The sequence below is a fragment of the Ipomoea nil genome, unplaced genomic scaffold (genome assembly GCF_001879475.1).
Source record: "Ipomoea nil cultivar Tokyo-kokei standard unplaced genomic scaffold, Asagao_1.1 scaffold2036, whole genome shotgun sequence".
Taxonomy (NCBI): domain Eukaryota; kingdom Viridiplantae; phylum Streptophyta; class Magnoliopsida; order Solanales; family Convolvulaceae; genus Ipomoea; species Ipomoea nil.
The window spans coordinates 969246-992984 of record NW_017618464.1 but is presented as its reverse complement, the minus strand read 5'-3'; the positions used below and the strand labels follow the sequence as shown (position 1 = coordinate 992984).

General features: G+C 40.5%; 2 protein-coding genes and 1 pseudogene across 13 annotated transcripts; 1 reads left to right on the top strand and 2 right to left on the bottom strand.

Moving 5' to 3' along the window:
- Window positions 1–305: 305 nt before the first annotated feature.
- On the bottom strand, window positions 306–750 carry LOC109147900 (annotated as a pseudogene).
- Window positions 751–11212: 10462 nt separating this feature from the next.
- On the bottom strand, window positions 11213–12699 carry LOC109147751. Its single transcript, XM_019295408.1, has 3 exons — window positions 11734–12699; window positions 11502–11612; window positions 11213–11248 (listed from the first exon to the last, which is right to left on the bottom strand). The coding sequence occupies exons 1-3, from the start codon at window positions 12697–12699 to the stop codon at window positions 11213–11215; spliced, it is 1113 nt and encodes a 370-aa protein (XP_019150953.1).
- A 2806-nt stretch (window positions 12700–15505) lies between these two features.
- Window positions 15506–23404, top strand: LOC109148131 (puromycin-sensitive aminopeptidase). 12 transcript variants are annotated; one of them, XM_019295921.1, is made up of 34 exons: window positions 15549–15604; window positions 16059–16166; window positions 16766–16843; window positions 17008–17052; window positions 17157–17297; window positions 17406–17481; window positions 17662–17741; window positions 17909–18022; window positions 18106–18180; window positions 18263–18370; window positions 18472–18684; window positions 18775–18836; window positions 18943–18970; window positions 19109–19195; window positions 19284–19309; window positions 19473–19536; window positions 19631–19711; window positions 19849–19896; window positions 20036–20054; window positions 20226–20230; window positions 20343–20354; window positions 20476–20532; window positions 20625–20734; window positions 20865–20945; window positions 21023–21203; window positions 21293–21441; window positions 21531–21669; window positions 21751–21897; window positions 21979–22060; window positions 22151–22326; window positions 22428–22538; window positions 22621–22737; window positions 22923–22994; window positions 23138–23404. In XM_019295921.1, exons 2-34 carry the CDS (start codon window positions 16089–16091, stop codon window positions 23216–23218), a joined length of 2943 nt encoding a protein of 980 aa, XP_019151466.1. In that variant the 5' UTR covers window positions 15549–15604; window positions 16059–16088; the 3' UTR covers window positions 23219–23404. The 12 variants fall into 12 exon arrangements, with proteins under 12 accessions (XP_019151471.1, XP_019151475.1, XP_019151466.1 ...); XM_019295922.1 differs by having other exon boundaries at window positions 15587–15604; window positions 16071–16166; XM_019295926.1 differs by lacking the exon at window positions 16059–16166 and having other exon boundaries at window positions 15506–15604.
- The last annotated feature ends 335 nt before the right edge of the window (window positions 23405–23739 follow it).

Sequence of the window (23739 nt, the reverse complement as noted above, 5' to 3'; positions counted from 1 at the left end):
CACTGACTATTAGGGTTGTGTTAATTGCAACACTTGACTTTCAAAAATGTTAATTGAGTACCTTGACTATGTAATTTCTATCAATTTTGGTCATGCCGGCCAAATTGCTGGCCGATTTTGACCGGAAAATCTTAACTCATTAAATAAAAAGGGCAAAATCGTCATTTCATATTATTCAAACTTCCTTTGGCTTCCTTCTCTTCTCCGACCTCGTTCCCCTCCTCGCCGTCGGCGCCTTCATGAAGAGCCGTTTTCAGAAATAGAAATTTCATTGTCGCCGGTTTCTGAGTCTTAAAACCAACACAAAACCCAGTTCAAATAACGATTCTAAACGATAGCATTTGCAGCACTGGCGATCCTAGGCCAAAGGTCAGCACATTCCTTCCCAATAGGTCCAGTAATGGCAGATCCTTTCATTTCACCCTTAGGATTCACAATGACACCAGCAGAAGGCAACCTGTTGAGGCAATCCTTTCGGCCAGAAACCCAGTTCGAAATACATAAAAACGCCATCCTTTCGGCGCCATGGCTTGCGTTGACGGAGATCATGTCTTCTACGCAAGCAGAAGGCAACCTGTTGAGGGGCCCTTGATCCCCTTCACGGATATGATATACAAGTTCTTCGCTCCAGTGTTATCGGCGCAGTTCACAGTCCCCGCGACCGGCAGACCGAGCGACATCCTGAACTTGTTCCCGGCGGAACCTCCGCGTCCTCGCTTCGACATCGTGAATCCTCTGCTCTCCAAAAACTAAAGATTAAAAATTACTACATTTTCTCCCTAAAATCACATCAAAATGTCGTCTGCTAACCTCAAAATGTCTCCAATGATCCAATATCGAAAGTGCAGATGTCGTGACTGTACCTGCGTTTCTGGAAGAAGAAGCAAAGAAGGAGAAAGAAAATGACGATTTCTTCTCCGAGCTTCTCTCAATTTCCTGAATCTGCCCCTGCGGCCCAGTATTAATTCCGTTGAGAGATAGAGGTCTAATGTGTTTTGGCAGTGATACCAAATGTTTCAAATTTGAAGCAACTAATTGCAACCAGATTTTTGACCTTACTTCACTGTAAGCATGATATTCGAATTTTAAAGCGAGTTTGGAAACACGAGATTCAAATTTTAAAGCTAGTTTGGTAAAGAGAGAAAGTCGTCGATGAGTATTGATGTACCTGCGAAGAAGAAATCCTGAACTTTCCTTCGGAAGCTGCGAAGCACAAGCTTCAGATGGCGACACAGGCCGCCATGGACGGTGCAATGAAGCAACGGTGAAGAAATCGTCAAGCTGAAAGAAAAATGGAGTAAAATGACTAAACTACCCTTATTATTTGACCAATTAAAATTTTCCGGTGAGATTTGGCCGGCAATTTGGCCGGCGTGACCAAAATTGATAGAAATTACATAGTCAAGGTACTCAATTAACATTTTTGAAAGTCAAGTGTTACAATTAACACAACCCTAATAGTCAGTGGACCAAAACTGAAATTTTCTCTTTTCCACTCCTAGTAGTGATGGCATTCATGTGTTCTCTTGGATTTTCGATGGAAGCAAGCAACTTCCCCGTGACTTTAGTACTGGAGGTGGAAGCTTGATTTGCTAACTGATTTTCTAACATCTTATTGTGAGCACTTATCTGGTCCACCCTATCTGTAAGCTGTATATGAGCCTTAAGCAATTTTTCCATCAAAGCTTCCAAATTTGACGAGGCCAGTGCTTCCACATTAGGCAAGGCTTGCTTAGGCTGATTTATTGGATTTTGATATCCTTGATTTTGCCTGAATTGTTGTGGAGGACCCCCTCTAAAATTATGTTGTCCCTGAATCCTGGTGGTTGAACTCTTTGACCCAAGTGTTGGGGATTAGCTGCCCCAGCTGGATTACTCCAAGAGAAACCAGGATGGTTCCTTGGTGCATTTGGGTTATAGGTTCCTTGTTGTTGGAATGCCGGTTGTATCCTACCATACCCTATCACATCAACTTGTTCCATTGTGGCTTGAGAATCAACATTGAGACACTCCTCTGAATTGTGCTCTCCTCCACAAAGCTCACACATCATTATAGGTCTTGAAGGAGTAGAAGATGTAGAAACATTACCTGCGGTTTGATTCTTGATAGCAATCTGAGCCAACTATTGAACTAAAGTAGCCACATTATCAAACATAGCTGACATAGCTGATATCTGATCAGTATCATTCACACCTCCCACCAATTTCTGGGAAGATCTCTCTGAGTAACAAGTTGTTCCATTCATTGCAACCTTTTCCAATAGTTCTTCAGCTTGATCTGCCTCTAGGACTGTAAATGATCCCCCCGATGAAGCATCAACCAGGATTTTTGAATTATCCAGTAATCCCTCATAGAAAGCCATCATTAAGTCCCAACTCTGAATGCCGTGATGTGGGCATTGTCTCTTCATCTCTTTGAATCTCTCCCATGACTCTACTAAAGACTCACCAGCCAACTGTCTGAAATTCTGAATTGATCTCCTCAAAGCAGGATTCTTGGGATCGCAATGTTTAATCACCTAGTGCCAATTAAAGTTGTAATATTTAGTTTGGAATTAAGACTTGTGTGACAATGCAAGGTGGAATCGAATTACTCTCGTAATCTTTATCCCTAGTGAATTTCCACTCTCGTGGCTTAAACACTCATTAAGAACAAAGAACAACATTCATTTATTCCCAATTACTACCACCTCTCGATGCGCAACAATCTAGAATAAATTCCCCAACCAATATGCACTTTCTCAAGGTGCAACAGTCAAGTGCAATCGTGTGTGCCCTAGTTTATGCCTAACTCTCGTTATGACATGAACATGGCTATGAAACAAGTAATTTAGGCCTTTAATTACTAGCAACAACATATTAAAACAAGATTGCAACTGTAATTTTGCATTTCCTCAATTTAAGAATATTAAAGGATTAAACGACTGATAAATTAGACTAACATATTCAAAGGTGATGTCAGTCAGTTAGATATATCGCTGATTCGTTTGCAGAGAGAGTAAACTAAAGCAGACAGCAAAAACAACACACAAGATGTTTACCCAGTTCGATACAGTGTGTATCTACATCTGGGGGACGATCACAGAGGCGTCCAATCCACTAATTCATAATCCAATGTACAAAGGTAGAGAAACAATAATCTCACCCAAGTGCCCCACACAAGGTACGTACCCAGTCTACACAGGTTTAGTGGATTGTTGAAGTCGGAGAGCCGTGCATACAGAAGTCCAATGAAATCCCTTCACTTGGAGAGCTAACTCTGATGCAGTCCACTTCAGTGACGCAGTCCAATGTTGTTCCCACAACTGTGTGATCTTAGCGTCCTTTCGTTTAAGCAACGATATCTCTTCTCAAGTTCTTCATCATAATCACCAAGAACAAATTGTCTTGAGAAGAGGCATGATAATCAAAGATATGATCTTCAGTCCAGTTAGGAGAGTTTCTTTCTTCTTAAACGCGTAACCCTAATCCTTGACCGAATGAGGATACTTATACTTCCATAGCAAGAACACTCTCCAAAAATATCTCTAATTATAGATGGTAGGACGATGTGTGAAGAATGTAATCTTAAAGATTCGGTCCATACCTTTCCAAGACAGATCCGCTGATATTCTTTCCAAAGCTGACTTCTTAAACCGCGTTCAGTAAAAAGGAAACGTCTTCCTAAAACAGATCTTCAGTGTCAGTACGCCTGTTGCTGTATCTGATCAATCAGTCTTCTGTAAAACAAACCGACACAAGCTAACCCTATCTTAGCTTGCCATAATAATATTGCCAATTATATGTTGGGGTTTTTTGGAGCAATCAAAACACTAACAGCAACACTAATCATAAAACCAAACGTAAATATATTAAGGAATTAAATAACTAGGCACATAGGTTCATAAACAAATTCACCCAAAAATCCTTAATGGTTTTAGCCACTCATGGTCATAATAGCAATCAATACAATTTTGAAAGATAAACAAATAACAATAGGAATAAGAAAAAGAGTGAAAGAACTCTTCCGAATCTTCCTAGCTAATACTCTACTCCAAAGCCAATTGTCTATCTTGAAATTGGTCCTCTTGGTTTTTGCTCCTTCTTGCCTTCCAAAACCAAAATCTGGGAAAAAGAAGAACCCTAGGGTTGATGGAAGACGATCCTTTTATAGTGGGAACCCAATGGAATTATTTTAGGAAAGTTCTAAAATTCAGCACTTCGCATTCTCGACGCGTCGAGCCTCTGATCTGGGCGTCTTCTTTTGCTACTGGAAATTCTCGACGCGTCGAGTCTTTGATGCCTCAACTTCTCCTCTTTTTGCTCCTTTCGTGCTTGAAAATCTCCCCTTACTTTTGCACTTAACCTGTAATGATTAAAAAAACACTACCAAATGCCGCAAAACAATCAAAACAAGTGTAAAACCATATCTTAATGAGAAATCAAGGAAAACATGTATTAAATAAGCAAAATTAAAGAACTTAGTTACTGAGATGATTCAAAATAACTATAAAAACAAGCACAAATGTGATAACATCATATATATTTAACAATTATGTCAACTCTGATTGGGATGGGATTCGAACCTAAGACCTTTCTTATAGAAACTAATGAGTAAGTTAAGAATAATAAATAGTTAGCGGCTGTTACTAAAGTTTATATACTAACGGAATTCATGGTTATTTAAGGGAAGAAAATAATATAATAGAGGGTGTTTATAAGAAAAATTATAAAAAAAAAATACTAAAATTAAAATAATATAAATCATTCATTTCAAGAAACAATTACACCGACATTTTTTTGTTCCAGTTAAGGACCTAACATTATTGGCTCTTATTAGATTTGTAGATGTTGTAGATAAAATTTGCATATGTGGCGAGAATTATACTTCATGGGATACAATACTTATAGGAGAAGCAACAATCATATACGGAGTACAAATAATTGTATAAAAGCTTACAAGGTTAAACTATTGCACTGTACGGAATTACACACAGGCAATGTGAGTGTCAAACTTTTGCACTTCAAGATAATCAGCTGACTCATCTGTCAGTTCAATGAATCTGTGTTTCATTATTGCTCTATTACATTTAACCATTTAATTTTTCTATCCCATTTTTTTTTATACTTCTTAATTTTTTATTTTTTTGGGAAGTCATACTATATCCTTTCTTTTACAAACAAAAAAAAAAACTTTTTTAAATATATAATGAATATAGAATACATTACAATCAAGCAAACAATTGACAATAAATTACTAAAACATCACTGTACATAAATATTGTTTATGTGAATGAACTAAAATATTGACTGTTAGGATTAAAACAAAATTGTAATGCACCAATGCCAATAACAAATATGAAAAGGAAATAAGCCTCAAAAGAGATGATCAAGTGGAGCATGGTCCTTGTATTAAAATGTTACAAGTTTTTCTCTTGCCAATATCTTATCGGCCGAGCCCATTGCCCATGATATTTCTAGAGCAGTTTAGCTCTCATGTATGGTTTGCGAGCTATTACACATAAATGCAGTTAACCTAGTGTATACACTCGGATAGTAATTATGAGTTAGGCAGGAAAATAGGCAAGGACGGGAATTCTCCGTCTTCGGTCAACACTTTGTCAAAAACTTAAATTAGTGTAATTTTTAATTTTAAAAACTAAGGTTCTAATTTTTAAAATTAATATATATATATATATATATATATATATATATATATATATATATATATATATATTTATTTATTTATTTATTTATTTATTTATTTATAATAATTATTTGGAGACAGGATGGGGCGGGCAGACTGCGCATACTGAGCATCTTTCTTTCCAATTTCTCTCTCAAGTCGCAGACCTCCTGGGTAGGAATGACAATTTCAATTCGCCCTGCGGATATCCACCTGAATTCACCCCCGCGTGGGTTGGATTTTTTTGGGTGGTAGTGGGTGATGGGTCGGGTTGGATTCGGGTTGTATATACAAAATTCGCCTAAAACTCCACCTGACCCACCATGTAGTATTTATAAGAGTAACTTTATGTAAATTCTTACTATTTTTATATCTAAACTACTAAGTTTATTTTTAAAAACTAATAATTTAGTTATTATATTTAAATATTTCTATTATTTTTTGTTTTAGTATAACTAATAAATTTTATTATTTTATTATGTGTAAGTAATTTAAATATTATTATTTTTTTAAAAAATAAGATTATAAGTGGTGGGTACCCGTAGTGGGCACCGGCACCTGGTGGGGGTGGGGTGAGTTTTGAAAAAGTCCACCCGATGCGGGTTGGGGTGGGGGTAGGTGGAGAAAATATAAGGTGGGTCGGGTGATGAATGTAGCCCTCCCCGACCCATTGTTATCCCGAACCCTACCGGGTCCTACGGGTGACTCGGTGCTACTCTCGTGCACCGAGTAGGTTTTCATATGTCTGTGAGCGACGTCTCTACGCTCCCATCTATTTCTATGCTCGTGTGGTTCCTCCTCCCTCTATGGTCCCCCATTAATCCCACTGACTTCCCGACGCACGACCCACTCAACAAGCCTATCAAAGCCCGAACGATGAGTTGCCTCAGGACCCGGTCTTGAACAAGTAGGGGAGCACTAGGAAGTTACAGACCTCTCTCGCTCAATTGGCTCGGAACGAGGCGATTAAACTCATGTTGTCTGTTGACCAGGAGGCGGGCGCGACGACGCCTGTCGGAGCAATTGCCACTTCCTCCACCTCTCTCCACATCTCTTCATTCATCTTCTCCTCCATCTCCATCCATAGCCAAGCTACCGTTTTCCTCAATCCGTAGTAGTGGTGTTTGGTTTTTGAGGTTGTGGCTTTGAGTACGGGAAAACCTAGGGGTGCATGTGTGCTTTGTGGTTGGGATTGTCAATTTTGCCACCCACTTCTATCTTTACTTTGTGTACTTTTGTTTCTTTGTTTTTGTTGTTTTGCAAATTTGTGTATTTTATCTATTTTCTTTGATGGGTTTTTTCTTCTTGTTTTTCTAACGAGGTTTTCATAGAGCGTGAATCAAAAAATGGTCATGGCGTATGTAAAACTCATCTTGGGGGACGAAGATGACAATGAAAAATTGCCTCTTCTGAACTATATTATGCAGTTCGGCTCGATTGGTAGACTACCCTCTGAAAAACTGGTCAAATTTTTCACTGAGCTAAAATCGGATGTGTATTTTCGGACGCGAATATTGTTAATGGACAGAAGTGTGGAGACAAATACCCAGGTGGTGTGCGCTACCAGAGTTAATCTTGTTTATGTTTGGCCAGATCATTAATAACTTTAAAGAAACTTTGAGTTCCTTTGAGGACCACAGCTTCTAATTTGTGAAACAGTCTGCGAATCAAGTTTTCTATAACATAGCTATAGAAGTTGTTTATGTGTCAGACTATAAGGAATTACTTACCATTCCATCGAACCTTGTTGTAAACCCTTATATTTATGATTAATGAATTAGTCTTTTTTCTAAAAAAAAAAAAAATCCTAATTGATTTTTCATAGTGTAAGATTTTTAACAAGGCAACCAGCGTAATCTATGTCCCACATGCTCATCTCTGACTTAGGGGGCTCACCGAGGACCGCTCAGTTTAATAGTTGCATCCAAAAGGACACTACCTAAACGGTCACACCCATTCAATGATGCGTTGGATGAGGAGTACGTAACTGGTCGGGATAAGACTTGGCATTTAGAAGTGGTGAACTGGTTAGAGAATATTTTTGAAATACTTTCTTGAGACATCGACTTTGCGAAATCTCAAGAAAGTGGAAGACTAGATGATGGATGGTATACTGAGCTGACCGGTCAGATTAGTCAACCAAAAGGGTTTGGGCCACATAGACTGGCCCAAGAAAGTAATTGGATCAAGGAAGATGAAGAAGGATACCAGTACATAGCAATTTAAGAGTTTAATAATGATTGAACTTAGTATTCATTTTTGAGAATAAAGGCTTAATTCATTAAATCATCAGTAAGACAATGAACAAGAAAAGGAGGAGGAACACCAAGCCACTCCCCGCAACATGACTCAGAAACGACCCCCTAGCAACAATGTGGGCGGCGCGATTCGCAGATCGCTTGACAAAACAAAAATCAACATCCATAATAGATGATGCTAATTCTTTTATATCGCCAACAATTAAACTGAAAGCAGAATAAAAAGGAGGTCCAGAAACTGCATTAAACAAAAGTTGTGAATCTGTCTCTACATCCACCTCTCCGAGCCCCGTGTTCTTGAACCAACTTAGATCCTCCCGCATGCTCATGGCCTCAGCCACCTTCACATCGTATACACTGGGTACATTCATATTCTTTGCCGCTAGGAATGTACCATCATCATCCCTAACAACCCAGCCAAAGCCCATAGTGTTATTAGAATGGTCGATTGCAACATCAGTGTTCATCTTCAGGCGGCCCATCTACGGCTTCTTCCAGCTATCATCTTGGCGCGGAGCAGCGGGCACAGTAGTATCCTCATTCGCCGCCAACCAATGATCTAGAAACATAAGTGAATGGTTGACAATTAAGCTTAAATAAAAAACTGCCCCTTTCCAAACACATGCATTTCGACTGGACCAAATTCCCCAGCATACCATAAAAAATTTAGGAACTAAATCAGCTTGCAACACAGACAGACAGCAAAAAAACCACTCATGCAGCACTGTTACAATCTAACTGAAAGTACAATACAAAAGAGAGATAGCTAACGTAAACTACTCCTGACTAATAGGCAAGTCATATAAGACTAAGCCACTACCACATAAATATTAAGTGTTACAACAATAATAATAAACACTAATAATAACATTACTAACACACCCCCTCAAGCTCAAGGGTGGTGTGAGACAACATTGAGCTTGTCTCGTAGCGCGGCAAACCGTGGTCCTGGCAGGGGGTTTGGTGAAGACGCCTGCAATCTGATCTTTGTTTGACACAAAATTCACTGTAAACTCCTCGGAGGCCACCTTGTCCCGAACAAAGTGGAAATCAATCTTTATGTGTTTGGTCCTGGCATGAAAAACTGGGTTGGCACAGAGATAGGTAGAATCCAAGTTATCACACCAGAGGGTGGCTGGTTCAGCAGAATGGAGCCGGAGTTCCTGAAGCAAAGATACAACACATGTGACTTCTGCTGAGACATCGGCTAACGCTTGTACTCGGCCTCGGTAGAGGAACGGGCCACCGTGCGTTGCTTCCTGGAAAGCCATGAAATGAGGTTGGACCCTAAGTAGACGGCATACCCACTAGTACTCTTGCTGTCGACCTGGCACCCGGCTCAATCAGAGTCTGAAAAGGCATGAATCGCGGTAGAAGGAGACGCCTGTAGCCGTAAACCGTAGTCAAGTGTGCCGTTGATATACCGCAATACCCTTTTAAGTAGACCCAGTGATCAGTAGTCGAAGAATGCATAAACTGGCACAACCGGTTCACAGTATACGACAGATCTGGTCGTGTAATGGTGAGATACTGTAGGGCCCCTACTAGTCGCCGATACTATGTTGGATTGTCGTGTGGTTCTGCGGACGCCGTGACTGGTTGACTGAGAGCAGTTGGTGTGGCCAAAGGCTTGCAGTCAGTCATTCCAGCCCTAGTTAAGAGATCACCCATATACAGGCGCTATGAGAGCATTAATCCATCTTCAATGTGCAGTGTCTCGATGCCAAGAAAGAAACTCAGAGTGCCAAGGTCCCGAATCTTAAACACCGTGGACAGGCGGCTCAGAAGGCTATCAATTAGACCTGCATCATCCCCCATCATTATGATGTCGTCGACATACACTAGCAAAAACACACGAGACACGCCAGTGGAGTAGTGAAAAAGGGAAACATTGGTCTTGGAGGACGCAAAACCTACAGAGATCAAGTAGTCATGTAATCTTTTAAACCAAGCCTGTGGCGCTTGTTTGAGGCCATAGAGAGAGTGCTGGAGGTGACAGACCTGGTTGGGATGTGTAGGGTCTTCATACTCAGGTGGTTGCTTCATATACACGGTTTCAGCCAAGTGCCCGTTGAGGAAGGCGTTGTGAACATCCAGTTGACGCAGAGTCCACCGTTTCGAAACAGCTATAGAAAATAGCAAACGGACTATTGTGGGTTTTACCACCGGGCTGTACGTATTAAAGAAATCTTCGCCTGCCACCTGATTAAACCCTTTGGCGACTAGTCAGGCTTTGTATCGCTCAACTTTACCATCGGCGGTGCGTTTGGTTCGGAAAACCCACTTGCACCCAATTAAATTCATGTGAGGCTCGGCCGGGACTAACCGCCAGGTGTTGTTGTGAAGCAAAGCTTTAAACTCCTGGTCCATGGCATCCCGCCACTCCGGATGGCCTACAGCTTGAGAATAGCACGTCGGATCGATGGTAATAGTCAAAGCTTGAAACGGTTCATCAGTGCCACGAGTCATGTGACGTACACGCATACCGTGATCTCGTTCCTGGGGACGACTCCGAGCGCGAGCGCGTGTGCGGGTCGCCTTGGGCCCTTCTATAGCCATGGGTGCCGGGTCTTGTGCGATGGGCGCAGGACCCATATCAGGCGGAGCCGGAGGGGGGCTAGTTGCCAACGGTGTTGACTGCATGTGCGGTATGGTGAGTCCAGCGCCCCACGCGGTGGATGTTGCGTTGGACTGTTCTGTACCCTACAAAGATGATTCTGAAAAAGGAAAAGAAGTCTCATCAAATCGGACATGGCGACAGACAAAGACTTTTCCAGTTGTTAGGTCCATGCACCCTATATCCCCTAAAGGACGGGGGTAACCTAAGAAGACACAGGGTGCTGACCGGAATTCTATCTTGTACCGGTTATAAGGCCTGAGATAGGGGTAACATCGGCACCCAAAGACTCGTAGAAAAGTGTATGGGGGGCTATTTTGTAGAGACGAGTGTATGGGCTCTCAAACTGTAGTACAGATGAGGGTAAGTAGTTAATTAGACAGGTTGCTGTTTCGAAGGCATAATCCCAGTATTCCAAGGGTACTTAGCCTTCGGCAAGGAGAGCTAACCCTGTTTCAACAATATGTCGATTTCGGCGCTCAACCCTGCCGTTCTGCTCGTATGTGTAGGCACACGACTGTATGTGCACAATACCGAGAGTTTGGAATGTTTTGTGCAATTTTTGGTACTCACCCCCTAGATCCGACTGTATACATTTGATAGAACGTGAAAATCGGCGTTCTACCATAACGCGAAAAGAATAAATGTTTTTATAGATGTCTGACTTTACCCTTAATGGATAAAACCAGCAGAACCGGGAATGATCATCTACAAATAAAAGGAAATATCTAAAACCATAAACAGAAATACCGGGCGAAGGGCCCCAAATATCCGTATACAAAAGATCTAAGACATTTCGACTAGAGGATGCCACCCTATCTAATGGAAATTGCGTAGATTTGCCAAGATGACACGCCGTGCATGATCGGTTCGCCTCTGTTTTATTTGCAACGACAGGACAAGACCTTAGGACACGATTTTGGACTTGCTCGTGTGGGTGACCCAACCGACGATGCCACACCCCGGGAGTGGCCCGGGAGCTAAGGAACGCAACATGAATGTGAGACACCGGGAGTTTATACAGACCACCCGAAGCGGGACCTTTAAGCAATATCGCCTTGGTGACGGATTCCTTCACAATAAAGCAATTTTTATGAAATTCAAAATATACACCGTTTTTATTTGTAAATCGATGTACAGATAACAACGGAACCGACAAATTTGGCACAATTAAAACATTGGATAAAGCCAACCTTGTTGTTGTTGTTGGCTTGTGCCGGAGGCTGGGTAGTGTACCGCTTGAAGCAGTAGACGGCGGTGTGCCCGTGCGACCGGCAAATCTGACAGCGCGGCGCACCATTCCGGCCACGACCAGCACTGCCTCCGCGACCTCGGTCGTGTCTGCCTCGTCCATGACCGCCGCGGGAATTGCCAGAGCCACCTCCGCCGGACTGCCCACGTCCATCGTACATTGCAGCCGGAGAACTTGCCACGATCCCATTGCCCGACGCCGGATAATCATATGAAAACATGAATTCTTGCGCCTGCAAATAATCTGAGAGCTGCGGGATAGTTACCGGAGTGCCGGTGACCGTGAGCGACGCAGCAAGCGCCCGAAATTCTGGACGGAGACCCCTGAAAACATACATGTTTTGTTCGTCCAGTGAAATGGGGCGTCCGGCCTGAGCAAGAGCTTCAACAAGCAGTTGTGCACGTCCAAGAAAATCCGCCGATGTGAGATTGCCTTGGCGGAGATTCTGGAACTGTCCAAGGAGGCTTAGACAGCAGGCTCGAGAAGATGAGCCGAGTGCGGTCGTTATCGACAGCCATACTTCGCGCGAGGTGTGCCTTCCGACCGCTAAGTACATAACTTCATCTGAGAGCGACGAAATTAGAAGCGATATGATACTTTGATCCTGCTGCACCCAGACAGCGTGTGCGGGATTGGCGGTGGAGACAGCCGGCGTCGTTCCAGATGCAGAGTCGCCAGTGGGAAGCACTTCGATCGTGGGTGGTGGACAGGGCATATCGCCATCTACGTAGCCTAGGAGACCTTGGCCACGGAGGAACGGAACTAGTTGGGTGCGCCAAAAAAAGAAGTCCCGGGAGGTTAGTTTTATGGAAACGAAATGGTTGGCTGAGGAGAGGGAGTTTTGGGTGGTGGCCAGAGCAGCAACGGTGGCATCGTTGACCGTGCGCTCGGAGGAATTCGTCGACATTGTTAATCAGAGAGAAAAAGTCGACGGGTAGGATAGAGGTTAGGAGAGGATCGATAGGCTTGCTGATAACCAGATGAGATTAGGATAATCAACACTGTTACAATCTAACTGAAAGTACAATACAAAAGAGAGATACATAACGTAAACTACTCCTGACTAATAGGCAAGTCATATAAGACTAAGCCATTACCACATAAATATTAAGTGTTACAACAATAATAATAAACAATAGGCAAACCAACCATGCTAAACGCTCGCACAGCCTCCGGACAAGATGCAAAGATATGCGTGGCTGACTCTTCCTCCGGCCTGCACATATGGCACATCAAATTACAATCAAGATGTTTCCTTCTAAGCGCATCCCGGGTTGGCAGGTAAGACGACGCCAACTGCCAACCAAAGGTCTTGACCTTTGGTGGTACATTGGCATTCCAAAGCAACCGCCATGGTCTATCGTCATGCAATAAGCCCCCTTGTCGGCGATAGCTCGACTTTACAGTATACGCCTCTTTACTATCCCAATGCCAAACCCAAGAATTATGTGGTTTCCAAACGCTAATGGGAATTTTCAAAATCAACTCAGCATCACGTTCAATGAAAATATCGTTCACACAATCCCTATCCCATGATGTACCTTCTTCGTTTAGTAAGGATGAGACCGGAGCATTTGCAATAACCCCAAGCACCCCGGTTTGTATGTATGGGTCGTTATCATCAGGCAGCCATGGTGTGTTCCCAATCAGCGTGTCGTACCCGTTCCCAATTGCTTGCCGGCAGCCGTTTCTCATTATGTTCTGTACAGCTAATAACCCACGCCAAATATAAGACAGATTAGCCCCATCCTTGGCCTAAAAAAAATCAGTATGCGGGTAATAGCGAGCCTTGTATACCTTTGTGACCAATGAGGAGGGTTTCGTGATAAGGCGTCAGGCCTACTTTCCTAATAATGCAAGGTTTATCTCATGCAGCCTCCTAAAGCCCAAGCCTCCAGTTGCTTTAGGGGCACACAAACCTCCCCACGAACGCCACCTTATCCCTTTCCCTGATCCCACCGAGCCCGTCCACCAATATTCATTCATAAGCATTTCCATCTTGTTGCACAGGCCCACAGGCAGAAGAAACACCATCATAGCATAGGATGGCATTGCCTGAACAACATTCTTCAGAAGCACCTTCCTACCCGCACGGGAAAGGAAGCGAGAGTTCCAACTTCGTATTTAATCCAGCATACGATCCTTTAAGAAATCGAGGATCTGTTTCTTCCTTCGAACAACCAAAGATGGCAAGCCCAGGTATCGTTCAACAGTTTGTCCTTCCCGGACGCTCAGAGTTCCGACCACACCTTCACGGGTTTGCACTCCCACATTCGCACTGAAGCAGATAGTGGATTTATTGAGGTTTATTTTCTGGCCAGAAGCAGCTGCGTAAGTATCCAGAACCAATTTCATATTCATGCTTTCCTGGGCATTTGCCTTGAAGAAAAGAAAACAGTCGTCGGCGAACAGTAAGTGACAAATGGATTACACTCCCCGAGCCACCGTGATACCATACAAGCTACCCTGCCGCATCTGCTTGTCAATAAAAGCACTAAGCCCCTCTGCCACAATTATGAATAAATAGGGTGAGAGTGGGTCTCCCTGACGGAGACCACGACTGGGGACTATCGGGCCATAGCGTCGCTGGTCATGCATGACATGGTACTTAACCGAAGAAATGGTTTCCAGAAGAATAGCCACCCATTTCTGATCAAAACCCAACTTCAGCAACATAGCCTCTAGGAACCGCCATTCTACCCGGTCATAAGCTTTACGCATGTCTACCTTCAATGCCGCCCAACCAATCTGTCCCTGAGTCTTGCGCTTTAGGAAGTGATGAACTTCGTACGCTAACATAATATTGTCACTGATAAGCCGTCCGGGAACAAAAGCACTCTGAGCTGGAGATATAAGCCCCTCAAGTAGGGATTTCATCCAATTCGCACACACCTTTGCAGCCACTTTATAAATGACATTACATAAAGCTATCAGGCGGAGATCCATCATTGTTTCAGGCTTGGACTTCTTCGGGATCATCACAATTAAAGTGTCGTTAGCAGTTGATGGTAGGGAATTGGACTCTGTTATTCAGTTTAATTTTGTATACACTGCAGTTTCAGTTCAACACAACTACAGTTTCATTTAGATATAACTACAGTTTCATTCGATATTTATAGACTCAAATATGTGAAAATGTTATTTAATTTTATTTTATATACACTATAGTTTTATTAAAACACAACTACATGATCATTTTGATATAATTATAGCTTCATTGTACAATATACACTCAAATATGTGAAATGTTATTCAGTTTCATTTTATATACACTGCAGTTTCATTTCACCACAACTACAATATCATTTTTAAATAACTGCAGTTTCATTTAATAATATAAAAATAATACGTGAGACGGTGTCCGTTTAGATGTACTGTAGTGTCAGTTGATGTTTAATACACCAAATATATGGACTCCTTTAACAATAACGAAGGACCATTTTTTTACTTAAAAAAAACGGTGCCGTTTTTTACCGCGGTGCATGCACCGCGGTCTATGATATAATGACTGGTTTTCTAAATATGCACCCAAAAACAAAGAAAGCCCAATATGCTCTCTGCCGGAGGCCCAATATCCGGGTTTCAATTGGACCCGGATTGTTTTGTTTGGATAAGTTGTACCCGGATTGTTCGGACTCCGAATCCGATTGAAAGAGTTGGATTAGAGGAAGGTGGGACCTTTTCAGAGAATAAACAAACCTAAAAATCTACGAGGATAATGGATTTATAAATAACTGCTTAACCAGCTCCCAAATTTATCATCACTGTCCCAGTTATCGTCATCTTTACCCCCGTTAATACTCGCTGCAAAGGTACCTTTCATCCTCACTTTTCTCGCATTCGTTGTTTGTTTTCGGTCCACGTTTAATCACCGAGATAGGTAGAGCTCAAAGATCAAATCTATTTTTTTTTTCTCATTTTTTTCCGATTGATTTTCGGGAATCCTATATTGATTTCTAAAATCTAAATCTATGTGGTATTTTTTTTTTTTTTTTTTTTTTTTTTTTTTTTGTCTTGTCCTCATTCTTGAGTTATTATCCATTTATATTTATGCGGCTTCTACGTAAGAAACACTAATCCTTTCTTTTGTTTCTTATTACTGGGTCGCTACCTTATATCTAGTCCTGGGGGTTGGGTTCTGTTGTTCTTTCTGGGATTTATTGGGTTTAGCGTATCTGGGGTTGCTTATTGCGTGTGGAGTTGAACTTTAATGAGGGTTAATGGGAGTTGGACTGTGTAACTGATTGTTACTATTATTGATAGTAGTACATTACCTAGGAGTAGAGAGAGTGGACGATGGCTCGGTTGGTTATGCCCTACAAGGTTTCAACTTTGTCGAAGACTTGTCTCTTGGGTTTGATCTCCTCTGCTCCTGTGATTATCTGATTCCTTTTTCTACCATCATTTGTTCTTTCATTTATCTGCTTGATTGTTTCTGAGAAGATGGGTTGATGTAGAGAGTTTGACATGGTTGTAGTGTGTTGAGGTTGCAAGGTTCTAGCGTGGGAATGTGTTTTGCTTAAGTACAGTATAGGTGTTTGTAGCAATTCTAGTCTATAAGAAAGTCCAAACTTTTTCAGGCAGATTATTATTTCTAACTTGTTTCTACTCCTTTTGGTGGCAAGGAAAATTCTTACCTTTTTGCTTGTTTATTTTAAGCATGATTTTATTTTTGTTAGGATTTGGTGCAAGACACCAAATCTTTCTATGGGTTTTGGCCTTTTGGGTTTGATTTAGATTTGTTGCCTTAATTAGCTTTTTTTAAAGCATGATTTCATTTTTGTTGGGATTTTCTGTATTACCAAATCTTTCTCTGGGTTTTGGGTTTGATTTAGATTTGTTTCCTTAATATGGTTTGTTTATTCATTCCAATATAATTATGATATTTCTTTTATATGTAACGTCCTTAGTTTACTCTTCGAACAGTACATTTGTATCATCTGAGTGATTACTTTCCATTTTTTGGTATGCAGTTCCAGTCTTGTCGTGTTAGTTCAGTTGGGCACTCAGCAAGGAGTATCTGTAGACACAGACAATCCTTTACTTCTGAGGTTCATGCATGTTTGATGTTCTAGCTTCTGCAACCTCGCTTCTTTATCTGTTTTTGTATTTTTGAATCTCTTTTTGAGTTCTTGGCCAGTTGCACTTAAGGTTTATTGCTCATAAATCTGTACCATTTGACCCTCTGAATTCTGTTATCCATTTTTCCAACCAGGTTACAGATTGGAGGAAGTATCGTTTTCCAAACGTTTCATTTCCTGTAAGCTTTTATAGATGATGCTTTCATCACTACCCTGAGTGGAGATTGTTGCTTTCCATGCCTCACCTACATTGTTTTTCTGTGTATTTTTTGACTGAACATAGCAGAAAAGAATAAACAACCGGAGGTTAATCTGTGCTATTGCCACTGAACCATTACCAAAGCAAGTTGAAGACTCGAAGATGGAGGCACCAAAAGAAATCTTTCTCAAGGATTACAAGCAGCCTGATTACTACTTTGATACGGTATGACATGTAACACACACATGCCCCCAAGTGATGTATACTTGTGCATGACAGTTCACTGGGCGTAGATGTATGGTATGTTAATGCATTTCTAAAAATACTGTTCAGGTGGATTTGAAATTTTCACTAGGTGAGGAGAAAACAATTGTCTCTTCTAAAATTGCTGTCTACCCCAGAGTTGAAGGTAATATTTTGACCTTTAGTTTGACTTTTATTTGACAATTCACTTCTCTGGTTGTGGGTTGATAAATTTTATGACATGTACTATAGGTTGCTGGAATATCATTCAAAGTTAAAGCTTTTGTAAACTAATATGTTTTGTTTCATTTTAGTTTGAAACCTTGTATTTATTTATCTTGAGCAGGTGGTAGTTCACCCCCACTCATTTTGAATGGGGCTGATCTGAAGCTGCTTTCGATACTGGTTAATGGCAATGCACTGAAGGTATGCATGTATATCATATATATTCTCACTGGAGTCAAGAATTCATCATCTTCTTTAAATTTTTGTAGCAATAATTGTTCACTGCTTCCTTTTTATTTTTTTTTTTCTCCTGTAGAATCTAAGTCTGCCTAATTTGATTGTTTCAATACTTTGCTTTTTTACATCAGGAGGAAGATTTTCATTTGGACTCAAAGCACTTGACTATTGCTTCACCTCCAAGTGGCAAGTTTACCTTGGAAATTGTAACAGAAATATATCCACAGAAGAACACATCCTTAGAGGTAAAATATTCCTTTCTAACATTGAGAAATTCTGTTTAGGCTTGGCCACTATATCTATATTCTAATTCCGCATAATTACACAGGGGCTTTACAAGTCATCTGGTAACTTCTGTACACAATGTGAAGCTGAAGGTTTCCGTAAAATTACATTCTATCAGGTAGATCTTCTATCACATCAATTGATATTAAGTTTCAACTTGCTTCTTTGAAGTCCTCTAACTGTTTTATTTGCATCTTTAGGACCGTCCTGATATTATGGCAAAGTACACTTGTCGCATTGAAGGAGACAAATCCTTGTACCCTGTGTTGTTGTCCAATGGAAACCTCATTGAGCAAGGAGATCTGGAGGTGAGTTTAAAACTACAATGTTATTAGTACAAAGTGCATTTGGTGTTCATTAATGAGGTAACTGCTATGTTTTCTCCCTTTCTCATTTCTTTTTAATGCAGGGGGGACAACACTATGCCATTTGGGAGGATCCTTTCAAGAAACCTAGTTATCTGTTTGCATTGGTTGCTGGACAGTTGGCCAGCAGAGATGACATATTTACAACATGTTCTGGCCGAAAGGTCTCCCTTCGAATCTGGACCCCTGCACAGGATCTGCCCAAGACAGCGCATGCTATGTATTCACTTAAAGCAGCCATGAAGTGGGATGAAGATGTTAGTTTTCCACTTATTAGTCATTCTCAGTTCAATTCTTCTTTAGCTCTTTATTTTGACATTATCTTTCCCTGCAATTTTATAAAACAGGTGTTTGGTCTTGAGTATGACCTGGATCTTTTTAATATTGTTGCCGTGCCAGATTTCAACATGTAAGTCTTTTTGTATTTTCCTATTCACAGTGTCCCTTGTTCTTTTCTTTTCCTCTATACCTTATTTCATACTCTGAATGCCTAATACTGTGTTATTTTTTGCCAGGGGAGCAATGGAAAACAAGAGTCTGAACGTATGTTTTCTTGAGAAACCATTATGCTAACCAAAACATTCAGTAGCCTTGTTCTTTTGAGAGAGAGAGTTTAGGGGGGACGGGGTTACGGGAAACAATCTTGTTGAAGTTGTTTGATTTGTTGTTAATACTTAATAGATATTCAATTCCAAACTTGTCTTGGCTTCTCCTGAAACTGCAACTGATGGAGATTATGCTGCAATTTTGGGGGTGATTGGACATGAGGTATTCTACCCTATTAAATTATTAGTTTTATGCAAATATTAATTTTGACATACATTGATTTTGCGATTTATTTCTTTCGATGTTACAGTATTTCCACAACTGGACTGGGAACAGGTTGGCTTCTATCTTCAGTTCATGCTAAAAATACTTTGATTCTTCTAAACTAATTCTGCTTCTTCTTCCCTGATTATTTATTTCTTTTTTGATCCTTCTAAAATACTTACTTCTGTTGAACTTATTTGTTTTTATACTTTAATTAACAACAAACTTGATACAGAGTGACATGTCGTGACTGGTTCCAGCTTAGTTTAAAGGAAGGTCTCACAGTTTTCCGTGATCAGGTAGACAGTTTCCTATATCTGGATATGGTTTTTTATTCTTATAATACTTTCATCTGAGCTTTACCTCACAATATTTTTTGGATGCATGGGATAGGAATTTTCATCTGATATGGGAAGTCGTACTGTGAAGAGGATAGGTGATGTTTCAAAGCTTAGAATGTATCAATATCCTCAGGTCTGTTTGCACAGCTTTCTTGTTCATGTCATGCTAGCATTTTTATTTCTTCTATATCTATGCATTTAAAGTTTTCTCATCCTTGCCCATGCTGTAACATGGAATTACTCACTATGTTTCATTCTGTGATCTTCAAGGATGCTGGTCCCATGGCTCATCCTGTGCGACCTCACTCTTACATCAAGGTCTGAACTTCTCGGCAATCTGAATACTCTATTTCGTTTTTCAATGTTTGTAGAAAATCTTTGTTTATTACCCCTCTCAAGTAACTGCTAATAACTTTACTCGCTTCCTTATTCTCCCCCTTTTATGAAACTTTGGCAGATGGATAACTTCTACACTGGTCAGTCTTTGTTAATTTTTGTTCCTGAGTTTATATACTTTTTTTTTTAATGGTTTTTATTTATTTTATCTTTTGCAATCTGGAAACCTACTAATGGATTTGATCTTTCAATGCTGTGGCCACATCAATTGGTGTTGCTTGATTTCTGATCTGGATATCTATAACTTGCAGTAACGGTAATGCCTTATCAATTTTCGTCTTATACTTTAATACCTTTGCATTTTCCTATATTGGCCTGGAGTTCACTAATTTGCTGATATTCCTTTTTTTCGGGTTGTTTCTCAACAGGTCTATGAAAAGGTATTGCACTCACTCTGTGTGTGTTTGTTTCTGTCTTATTCGTGTGCATGCATTTTGTCCTGGTTAGTGTGCATATTCAACCAAGATTGCTTTTGATTCACTATTATTAACACATTATCAGGGAGCTGAAGTTGTCAGGATGTACAAAACGTTGCTGGGAGCTGAAGGATTCAGAAAAGTAAGAAGAATTGATGATTGCATAATCAATCTGGAATATTTTATATTTACGTGCCATCCTTGAACCTCAGAGGCATCTTCTTGGTGTTTCAGGGAATGGATTTATATTTTAAGAGGCATGATGGGCAAGCTGTGACCTGTGAAGACTTCTTTGCTGCGATGCGAGATGCAAATAATGCAGATTTTGCTAACTTTTTATCATGGTATATATCAAATTAACCCTCGTACCCATTTTTTTCTGAAGTTGACTCTCTTTTTCCTTCCCCAAGGGTAAGGTGGTCATGCACTTGATGCCTTCGGTTCATAAGCTTTTTTAATTGAATCAACTTCTAGGTACTCTCAAGCTGGAACTCCTCTTGTGAAGGCTACTTCTACTTATAATGCTGAAGCTCGTACTTATACTCTAAAGTTCAGGTACATATATCTTGTCTCTAGATTAAATAAACATATTTGATTATTTTCTGATCATATCTGATATAATATCTTTACAGTCAAGATGTCCCTCCCACTCCAGGGCAGCTTGTAAAAGAGCCAATGTTTATTCCCATTGCGGTAGGTCTTCTGGACTCGAATGGTAAGGGAATACCTTTGTCATCTGTGTGCCATGGCGGGAAATTGGAAAGTATTGGTGGTGCCCAGCCAGTCTACACTACAGTTCTTCGGCTGACAAAGGTCAGTTAAGATTTTAGTTCCGAGCATTGATACTTACTAATTTTTTCTGTTTCTCTGTAATTATAAACCGTCTTGTTCTTAATGTGCAGAAAGAAGAGGAATTTGTGTTCAACGACATAATTGAGCGGCCAACTCCATCTATATTACGGGGTTTCAGTGCTCCCATCCGACTTGAAACTGATCTCACCGAGGAAGATCTCTTTTTCCTTCTTGCTCATGATTCTGATGAGTTCAACCGGTTAGTATTTACTGAAGTTTGTATTACAAAATTTCCTTATATTTAATCAGCGACTCGGGATAACCTCAATTTGGGTTTCTATGGTGTAGATGGGAAGCTGGGCAGGTGTTGGCGAGGAAACTGATGCTCAACCTTGTAGCTGATTTCCAGCAAAACAAGCCCTTGGTTCTTAATCCACAATTCCTGTGGGGACTAAAAAGCATCCTTAATGATTCAAGTTTGGATAAGGTTTGAATACGCCTCCTTTCGTCGTCCTAGTTGCAAAAAAAGAAATTGATTGACTAGCGTGCTACATATGTTGTACTGTAGGAATTTATTGCAAAGGCAATAACTTTGCCCGGGGAAGGAGAGATCATGGACATGATGACTGTTGCTGACCCGGATGCCGTTCATGCTGTTAGAACCTTCCTCAGAAAGCAACTTGCGTCTGAGTTGAAGGCAGACCTTCTCAGAACGGTATAGGCATTCAAACATGATGTTAATTCTTCGCTTTTTATTGTATGTTGGTAGATATTTATCTAGGCTGGTTCTTTGCAGGTCAAAGAGAATAAGAGCTCTGAACAATACGAGTTTAATCATCACAATATGGCAAGGCGTTCTCTAAAAAATATTGCTCTTGGTCTGTGTGATATTCTCTTTTCTTATTATTCTGCTTCATCTTGTTGAGTAATTCAGTTTAATATTAAGGGTTGTTTTTTCGTTTTTATAGGATATCTCGGGTCGCTTGAAGATCCAGAAATTACGGAGCTTATATTGCATGAATATAAAACTGCAACAAATATGACAGAGCAATTTGCTGCTCTGGTAGCTATTGACCAGCAGCCTGGCAAAACGCGTGATGATGTTTTGGCTGATTTCTACGGGAAGTGGCAGCACGACTTCTTGGTATGTGTTTCAACCTCTGTTTTAATTCTTCGGTGGTTTTGATGGCACACCTCATTTACGAGGAACGACGATTCATGTTACTCTGATTTTCTTTCTCACAGGTGGTAAATAAATGGTTTAGCCTCCAAGGTGTGTCAGCCATTCCCGGGAATGTTGAAAATGTCAGTAGACTTTTGACCCACCCGGCCTTCGACCTTCGCAATCCGAACAAGGTCTTTAACTTCATTTGTAAAGCATTTTTCCTTGTAGCTTCAACCGAACTTGCGATACGAGTTTAATTTGATTCCGATGCAGGTGTATGCGTTGATTGGGGGATTTTGCGGGTCCCCTATTAACTTCCATGCGAAGGATGGGTCGGGCTACAAATTCTTAGGAGAACTTGTTGTACAACTTGACAAACTAAACCCCCAGGTCTGTTCAATGAAGTTATTCAAGTTCCTTTCACTTTCTTTTTGCATTTTCCAAAAAGCAACCGAAAAAAACACAACCATAGACTAAAGCTGAAGAAAGAAAACCTCGAAGATATTAAAATGAAAGGGATTCTTTTGCTGTTCAATTCATATTTCATCCTCTCATAGACGACCAATGATATGCAGGTGGCTTCTCGTATGGTATCCGCCTTCTCTAGGTGGAGGCGTTATGATGAAACCAGGCAAGCTCTTGCCAAGGTAATCCACTAACGCGGTTGAATGAGTATCTGATCGATCTAATTTCTGTTCACAAATTGATTATATTAATGCTGAACTATCGTAAAACAATCTACTTTTAAGTTGTTCTAGTGATATTCTAAGCTGCGTTTTAATGTACACAGGCGCAGTTGGAGATGATCTTGTCCACCGAGGGGCTCTCGGAGAACGTGTTTGAAATCGCATCGAAGAGCTTGGCTGCTTGATTATTTTCTCCAAGAACTAAAAGTTAAACTTGCATTGTTATAACCTGCTAAATCATGTGCAAAGATTTCAAGCTCCCCAAAAACTGGTGAATAGTTTATAATGATGAATTTATGGGATTCAAACAGCAATTTTATTTTCATAAATTATTTCCTCGTTTTGATAGTGTTTATCCATCTTTTGTTCAAGGAACTTTTTTTTTATTTTTATTTTTATTATTTTTTGGTTCAAGGAACTTGTGTAATGTCATTTTGCCCTAATCTTCCTTCTACTGTGTAACAGTGTAACACATCATTGCTCTATATCAATGGTGCAGAATGTGTTAGGTGCTCATCAAGCGGTGCTTAGCTTGTCTAGGCGGGCACCATATATACATAATAGAGTTAAGATAATTATAGGGTGTTTGGTAAATAGTTGTTAACCGATAATTGTTAGTTGATTAGGTTATTTGGTAATCGTTAGCTGATTAGGTTATTTGGTTTGACAAGTTGATATGATTATTTGATTGTAGAAAATTGTTTGG